The following is an 8964-nucleotide window of genomic DNA, read 5'->3' on the forward strand; positions in this document are numbered from 1 at the left end:
CGCGGGGCCCGCTCTCATCCTCGGGCCTTTTCTGCACAGTTCGGCGGCTCCGCAGCCTCCGCCACTCCGTGGGTTCGGGACGCGCGGGCAGCTGCGCCGGCCGCGGGCGGGGGGCTGGCGGGCGGCGGTTTAAAATGGAAATGCGCGCCGGAGCGGGGCGGGGCGGGCGGGGGCAGACGGGCAGGGACCGCGGGCCGCGCGCCCAGCCCGGCTGCCGAGTCCCGGGAGCGCGGCGGCGGCGGTGGCGGCGGCGGGCGCGCGGCTCGGCGGCCAGGCCTAAGCGCCGGGATGGATCGCCGCCGCCGCGCGGACCGGAGCCTCCGGGGGATTGGCGGGGCGTTGGGGTGGGGGGGTGTCTTGCGCCCGCCTGAACCGACACTCCGGGGCTTGGCTTCCAAAAGCAAACGGAATATGGAGCGTCTCTCACCTGCTGAGGGTTTATAGGAAGAACCTCTCTCCTAATCAAGAAACTTCGAAGGAGCGACTCAAGAGGCTTGTTTTCAAAAGCAAGGTATCTTAGGTACTCGTTGCCCTAACTACAGAGGAGCAAGTGCACCCCCAGGAAGGAGAGAACAAAGAAGGGCCCAGGAAGGCAGCATCCAGCGATGGGGGTGCGGTTCACACCAGTGCCCTCCAAGTGAAGGACCGCGCAGTTTCACTCCTAGAATAATATTTTGGAGTTATTTTTCCAACGGGTGGAAAAACTCCTGACAGGCAGGCATTTGCTGTCTTGGATAACAGGCCAGAGAATACAGTGGCTAACAGCAGAAAAAAGAAGGCTGCCTGTCCCAGCCCTGCTTGTCCATTTCCTTCCGAGAGGGCTCAGTTTTTACACCTGTCAAGTGGGGATGGAAAAGAAATACAAAAACAAAAACCCAGTACCTAAACTCTGAGCATTCTTGTGAGGACTGAATTAGCTGAGACTATGTGCAGGCATTCTGTGTAAGTGCTAAATATTTACCATTAGTATTTTTTTTAATCAACAGGTTGTTTTTGTTTTTAAATATTTATTTATTTACTTTGGCTGCACTGGGTCTTAGTTGCAGCACGCAGGATCTTTTAGATGCTGGCATGTGGGATCTAGTTCCCCTACCAGGGATCGAAGCCGGGCCCCCTGCATTGGGAGCGCAGAGTATTGGCTGCTGGACCACCAGGGAAGTCCCTTTACCATTAATATTTAGTGTTGATTTTTCTCCCATCATTTTCCCACCAGCTACTACCTCTTGGCTCTGTAGATACTGGTTCTTCACATTATCTGATGCGGCACTATATTCACACGTACTTGATCAACACATTAGTTCTTCATGATGTCCTGAACATAGATCTCTCTGTTTAAAAGCTTCAGAAGGAAAATGTGGTAAAGACAACGTCCACTCATCAAACCGGATGCTTTTACACAGCCTTCTCTAGGCCTGGAAATGCCAAAGACTGAGAGGCTGTTTCTAAGAAAAGTGCTCGAGGCCAGGCCAGGTGTGACTCTGGGATTAGACAGCTGTTCGCAAGTGCTGATTTCCCTTCTTTAATCTCCTAACAAGTAATTATGGGGCAACTATTGTGTTTATGGCACTGAAAAGGATACGAAGATGAATCGTGAGGTCTCTTACAAAGGAGGTTATAACCTAGGAAATCTGGATTTTACCTCAGAGTGAAATGAAATATTTGGATTTGATGCAATAAACCAAAAGCTGGTTGAGTTTATTTTTAAAAAGATACTTTGTGGCATAGAGGATTTTTAGGGCAGTGAAAATACCCTGTATGATATAATAATGATGGATACGTGTCATTACACATTTGTCCAAACCTATAGAACGTGCAGCACTAAAAGTGAACCCTAATGCAGACGATGGACTTCGGGTGAGGATGACGGGTCAGTGTAGGTTCATCAGTTGTAACAAATGTACCACTCTGGCGGGGTATGTTGATGGTCCGGGATGCTCTGCATGTACTGGGGGGTGGGGCGGGGGGGGGAGGATGTGGGAATTCTCTGTACCTTCTTTTCAATATTGCTATGAACCAAAAACTACTCTAAAAAATACGGATAATTTTTTCTGAAGTACTTTAAAACACATTTGACCACCCTCAGTGGCTCTACCTGGACACAAAATTGCCACTGTCACAGGCTCACAAGCTCCATCCACCTGCTCTTGGCACTAAAGGATTCACGAATGTGTCTCTCACATGTCCTCACTGCAAAGATGGGGACCCCAGGACAGATCAGTCTTACCTTTTGAGTTTCAATAAAAAGCCCCCTTTGATAAGACACACAGATCACCAACTTCTAGAGCTAGAGCCAGGCAGTAATCATCTATCAGAATGAGGTTTCTGGAACCCATAGGTTAGGGGAATGTGAAGGCTCAGAGAGGGTGTGTGCTTTCCCCAAGGCTACACAGCTCATGGCTGAGAGCTAAACCTGGGGTCACACTGCCTGTGCCCATTTCCATGCTTCAACGTCATTTCTTTTGTCAGCGTTCTGCTTTGTGGACATCAGAGAGAGAAACAAATGTGTGACTATTACTGCATTTGACACTAATTGAACACAAATGATACCTCAACATCTCAGCAAGTTTTCACTTATTCATTTTTCCATCTGTTCATTTATTCATCAAATATGTATACTGAGCATCTACTGTGGCACTCTGCAGTGAGAAGGCAGAGTCTCTCTGTCCTCCGAGAATTCACAAGCCTGTGAAAGACGCTGCAGTTCTCAAGGCCAAGTGACGTTAACATACAAAGACAGACAGGAGGATGAAAGGGTGGCACAGGGCAGTGCCCAGCATGGTCTGATGGACGAGCACCCAAAGAGACAGCAAAAGCCTCCAATTTTACAGCTGTCGAGACTTAAAGGTCCACCAGGTCTATAAGCAGAGAAACTGAAATTCAGCAATGCAGAGAGGCCAGGATCTCTGTTAGGACCAGAATCCAAGGCCCTAACTTAGCCTGGCATCCATTCTCACTAGTATTTGAGGCCATGGCAACTTCCAAACATTGAGATGAATTTTAATATGAAGTCAGCTGCCCCATAAGATATAAAATATATCTTGTTATCGTGGGCATTCACAGAGCCCAAGGCGGGGAAACAGCATTTCTTTAGAACTCAAATATTGAACTGTTAGGGTCCTTCCAATCACTCCGCGGCTGTCTGGAATCCAGCCCGGGTTTTGCACTTTGCCGCCCGAGGATGCAGGCTGCAGAGTAGAAGATTCCATTCTATGCACCTTAGATAACTTGGAATCTTAGATGACAGTGAACGAGGAGACCCCTTTCTGCTACAGCCGGTGTTGTTCACTATCTTTCAGTGCCTTCTGCCTCACAAGTAGCACCCATTTTCCATACCAATCGTAACGATTCCGTGTGAGGCCTGATTGTCTGCACTGAAAAACCTGGGAGAATGGCCTCTCCCTACTGCCCTGGATACATGGGCTCTTCCGATGCAAAGAAGACAGAGGCTCAGACAGAACCTGCCCCTCCAAAATCGAAATCCTTTCTCACAGCCAGACCTGCCTTTGAAAAATAAAAATAATCATACTATATGTGTTCAGGTGGGTATGACCGCTTTATCTTCCTGTTGCTTTTTAAAGCAGCCCTGCTAGACCATTACTTCTTGAATTTTTCCATGCCATGGAGTATATCTGCATCATCATTTTGGCTTAAAAAAAAAAAAAAAAAAAAAAAAAGAACGTAAGACTGTAGTCGATCTCACTGCCACATCAAAACCGAGCAGCCGGCAGGCAAGCAGGCAAAGCCTTGGCACTGCAGAGATGCCAACGTCAGAAAGGGAAGGACCACATGGGGGGGCCAGCCCTACCTACACCCCCATTCATCACCTCGGCAGCTGGCTTCCCTCCCCCAGTCGCAAGTTTATGAGATCCTCTGGCCACCCTCCCACGACTTCCCTGTCCCGGGCCATTTCTAGCTGCCCATAAATTAAACATCCTGCATGAAAACACTACTTTGCAAGCTTTCCTAGAGCTGATCAGCCTTGGTTAAAGGAAACCCCTAGTAGTCAGCAGAGCCATCTGTTCCACAAGCTGACTTTCCAACCAACAGAACTTGCCAGCCAGTCATCACATTTACAGTATCCTGGCAGAACCACATCTGTGGGCAACAGAAACCTGCAACCCGCTGACCGTGCCCTGGCCTCTGCACGCCCACCCCAGGAGCCATCAAAGGATTCCTCCCCGTCACAGGACACGTGACAGCCTCTTTTCTGGCAGCAGGTTGACTGACAGATACACACAGGAGGCAAAGAAAGACAGGTATGTTTTCCTAACAATTTCATGTTTTACCTTTGGGCAGAAGACTCGAGTCAGATCCTTGCAGGAGGAAGGGTTTCTGATCTAAGATCTACTGTGGTGCTCAGCTTCTGCTATCACCCTGCCTGGGCTGAACTCATTAGGGGCCCCATTTTCCCTCATTTTATAAACTGCAGGTTCAAAGTGGAACTCAAGTGAGAAGCCCTTGAGTCACAGAAGGACAAGGCGCGTGCTCAGTCCCTGGGGCAAAAGGGCGTTCAGCAGAAGGAAGACCTCAGGGGGCCTCAGCACCTACATCTTACCGGCATTCTTCCTCAAGGACCGACAGCAAGGCAGTCAGTGCCAGCCTAACGAGGGGACCCTGTGACGTGTACGGATGCACAGACATCACAAGGCAGCGCCTGTGCTCCACACGCTTCAATTTTAACAGGAAGCCCCAAGGTGCAGCCTCAACAGGCAAGGCAGCCACACTCCAGGCTTGAGAGCGAGGAAACCAGGTCAGCGACTACCGATCACAACTGAACTTGGTGTGACCTTAGAAGAAAGGGTTTTCTCAATCCATTGCCCGTCCGAAGGCATCCTCAGATCTGAGAATCAGGCAGTTTTGTCCCCACGGAAGCCAGACGGCTGGGTGCCCCTATGGGTGGGCCGGGGCAGAGGAGGGGCCGGAGACCCACGCAAGCACCCACCCTCAGCGGTAGCTCACGTCCAGCTCAGTATCCTGCCAGCAAAGGTATCTCTGGGGGGCCCTCCCGCGGATTCCAGGTGACAGGTGATCGCTACAAGATGCTGGCGGTCAGCGCCCCGCCTACGCAGGGCAGCAGCGTGGGCGCTCACACTTGACTTGCAGAGGATTTCATGTCGAAGGTGAATCAGGAACAAACACCCCGACGGTGGTCGGTGGACCTCTGACAGCGGGGGTTGACAAGTGTCACAAATAACCCACCAACCAGAAGAAACTGTTACATGTGATAAGAAGAAGGCGGAGAAGAGGAAGGCAGAAGATTATTATTTCTACCTGAAACACTCAAAAAAACAGGTTTCCGAAAGGGAAGCGGTATCTGGCCTTCATGCAGAGCAGGGCGTGTCCCGCCACAGCAGCGCGCTGGGCCTTCTGGGCGGGGCGCCGTCCGTGCATCGTAGGGGGTTCAGCTGGCAGCATCGCTGGCCTCTGCCCACTAGATGCTAGGAGCACCCCTTCCCCCGTCGGCAGATACTGGCAAATGTCTCCTGAAGGCAAAATGCCTCGGGTGGGTCCAAAGGCACAGGCTAGACACACCCACGTGAAAAGGGGACTAGGGTTCCCATCTTCTCAGCTTTTCATTTTACCATTTTATTAATCCAGCCAGTCCTGGCTGCCTCTGTTTGTAGCAATGAAAAGCCCCAGCCAAGTCTCTCTCTAAAAAGAGAAGCAATGATTTCCTGTAATCCTTCCCCAAATACGAAGACTAGCAGGAGTTACAGAGGAGGCCACGGCTGGTCCTCACTCTGTGACGACACATCATCAGTTACAATTAGTACAAATGAGTAAGTATCACGGATGTGATTAAAACGCTGGAAAGGAAAAAACTGAAGTTTTGCCTACCTTAATTATTTAAAATCCAAAGCAATGTTGTATTATTTTTATTTTATTTTTTAAAGAAGATATTGGGGGTAGGAGTTTATTAATTTATTTACTTATTTTGGCTGCGTTGGGTCTTCGTTTCTGCACGAGGGCTTTCTCTAGTTGCGGCAAGCGCGGGCCACTCCTCATCGCGGTGCGCGGGCCTCTCATTGTCGCGGCCTCTCCTGTTGCGGAGCAGAGGCTCCAGACGCGCAGGCTCAGTAGCTGTGGCTCACGGGCCTAGTTGCTCCGCGACATGTGGGATCCTCCCACACCAGGGCTCGAACCCGTGTCCCCTGCATTGGCAGGCAGATTCTCAACCACTGCGCCACCAGGGAAGCCCTGTATTATTTTTAATCAGAAAATGTCCTAAGCAAGATGCTTGGAGGCTTGGACCCAGGAGTGTCTTCCAGCACTGCCCAGGTGTGGACAGAGCACCTGAGGGCACGTGGGATTCTCAGCTCCCGCCATGAGCCCCTGCAGGGACTTGTGCACAGGCCTGACGGGGGGCCACAGACCAAGGGCTGGAGGTACTTTGTCACACGGTCCGCTCCTGTACTAGCTCAGGGTGACATCACTCCATCCTTTGCAAATGGGAACCGCTGTTTACATTACAGCAAGCTAGAGCTGGAAGAGAGTTTAATTTGACCCATTTCACAGATGCAGCAGCTGACTCCACGGGAAGCCACCTGCCTGAGGCCAAAGGGGAGGAGCACAGGGGAGAGCCCTGCACACAGCTGAACAGGAGCCCCTAGGAAACCTCAGAGCCACTTAAGCAGCCCAGAGAGGAGCAGTCTTGATTTCAGAAGTATGCCCCCTGTCAGTTACGAATAGATTCTCACTCCCAAATACAGGAATGTGTCAGAAACATCTTCGTGGTCTTCCTTGCTAAGTGCCAGGCAAAAGTGACTTAAGATGCTGACAGAAGGAAAGCCAAGCCTACTCCCTGTCACTTTATGGAGACAGATGCCAGCACCCCATGGAGTGACAACCCGCAGTCACCCTTGCGATGCTGGACGCTGGGCCGCAGCCGGGGCTCCCGGCAAGGACGCTCCCCTTTTCCCGCCTCCAGCTCTCTCTGTGGCAGTTCAGCTGATGAGTCAGAAGGATTTAATCAAGGGCAACACACAACTCTGCACCTGTTCCCGGAACAGCTGCAAAGAAGCTCTGGAATTTGTGTGGAGAAAACCCGAGAAACGCCTACGGATTACCTAATCCTCCCAGCTTTTGAGTGCATGAGGGGCCGAGGGGCCGGGCTGATCTGGTAACATTTTCCTCTGCAGGATCCACCAGAAGGGATTCCCCTAACAATAACATCTGCCCGATCGTCGACAATCAAAACCCAGGGAAGAGCCTTTCGGCCGGAACTGCCGTCTTCCAGTAATTCGCCAAAATGACCAACACAAAGGGCAAGAGGAGGGGCACCCGCTACATGTTCTCTAGGCCTTTTAGAAAACATGGAGTTGTTCCTTTGGCCACATACACGCGAAGCTACAAGAAAGGTGATATTGTAGATATCAAGGGAATGGGCGCCGTTCAAAAAGGAATGCTCCACAAATGTTACCGTGGCAAAACTGGGAGAGTCTACAATGTTACCCAGCATGCTGTTGGCATCACTGTAAACAAACAAGTTAAGGGCAAGATTCTCGCCAAGAGAATTAATGTGCATATCGAGCACATTAAGCACTGTAAGAGCCGAGATAGCTTCCTGAAACGGGTGAAGGAAAATGATCAGAAAAAGAAGGAAGCCAAAGAGAAAGGTACTTGGGTTCAACTGAAGCTCCAGCCTGCTCCGCCCAGAGAAGCACACTTCATGAGAACCAATGGAAAGGAGCCTGAACTGTTGGAGCCCAGTCCCTGTGAATTCATGGCATGATGGGTGTAAAGAAAATAAAAGACCTGGACTGTAAAAAAAACAAAACAAAACACAGGGAAGAGTCTGTGATACGGACCCTCCTAACAGCCTCTGGAGTAAAAACAAACTACCGGGAGCTGTCAAAGCGCAGCCACCTAAGTGTGTGTGATAACAGCTGGCCGTTTACCAGGCTGGTCTTTAGATCCACGACCCCAAAGATTCGTAAAATCCAGAACTTCTGCGGAACTAAAAATCGAGGACACAGATAATGCCGTGGGAATTATTATCCTCACTGTTACAAAGCTCACCATCAAGAAAAGCCTATCTGAACAAGAGTTATCACTACTGCATCCTGGGTGGGATCTGGCTGCAGAGATATCTGGAAATCTTTCATCTGTGCCCAGGGCACTTGAAGGTTTGATATATTTTTCTCTAAGTGCTGAAAACAGCATGTGAAGATGCCCGCTGGACGCCCAAATCCCCCCCTCGGCCCCAAATCCGCAGTGGGAGACATGTGACCAGCCTCCTGCCTTCGTTAGCCGATGTGTCACCAGCTCCGTGGTCCCCAGGCTCGGAGGATAAACGCTCCACGGCGGCTGATGGCAGCAGCCAGCCCCTTGGTGGTTAGAGTTTGCATTAGAGCTCTGGGGACAGAAGACAGGTGGGTCGCCGGCATGAGTTCTGACACAATAAGATGGAAGAGAACATCTATGTCTCCTCCTCGTCTGCCTGCCACACACCACGCATCAGCACCCCGTGCACAAGGAGCAGGGGCGGGGGGGAGGGGCTCCTGGAGCAGGAAGGGGGGAGGGCAGGGGGCGCAGGGGAAAGGCAAGGCTGGGTCTCTAGCCCAGACAACCAGGGCAGCTCTGAGCTTCTTTACCTAGTTATGATGTTGTCCTACGCTCGCCTCCTTTCAAAGATCACCACCCACCCCAGGACCTTCCATGAAGAAAGATGGACCGAGGGGGGAACGATAAATCAATCAGCCACGGCCGAACAATCCACAGGACTCGAAATCTTTACCGACTCTCCCCTCCAGCGTCACCGCTGTCCCCACAGGAGTGCTGCTATAACGACTTCTGCGAGCTGCCTGGCAGTGAACCGGCACAAGACTTGCCAAATTTGGAAAAGGAGGTTCACGACGCCTGAGCTGCCAGCTCTGGGCATCGCTGTGGGTGGATCTAGGGCAGCCTGAAAAGCCTCCAAACTACAAAGTCATATAACCACCTAAGACATGACTAGTTGAGTTG

The 8964-nt window shown here is 51.0% G+C and overlaps 1 protein-coding gene across 1 annotated transcript; it reads left to right on the forward strand.

Moving 5' to 3' along the window:
• The first annotated feature begins 7246 nt into the window (after positions 1-7246).
• On the forward strand, positions 7247-8130 carry LOC102991964 (60S ribosomal protein L21-like). Its single transcript, XM_055082418.1, has one exon. It carries the CDS (start codon positions 7250-7252, stop codon positions 7730-7732), a length of 483 nt encoding a protein of 160 aa, XP_054938393.1. The 5' UTR covers positions 7247-7249; the 3' UTR covers positions 7733-8130.
• Positions 8131-8964: the final 834 nt, after the last annotated feature.

This window comes from Physeter macrocephalus, unplaced genomic scaffold, assembly GCF_002837175.3.
Source record: "Physeter macrocephalus isolate SW-GA unplaced genomic scaffold, ASM283717v5 random_115, whole genome shotgun sequence".
Lineage (NCBI taxonomy): Eukaryota > Metazoa > Chordata > Mammalia > Artiodactyla > Physeteridae > Physeter > Physeter macrocephalus.

What these genes read in the sequence shown, in the direction of transcription:
- LOC102991964 (XM_055082418.1), top strand. Translation starts at nt 7,250, where the DNA reads ATGACCAACACAAAGGGCAAGAGGAGGGGCACCCGCTACATGTTCTCT.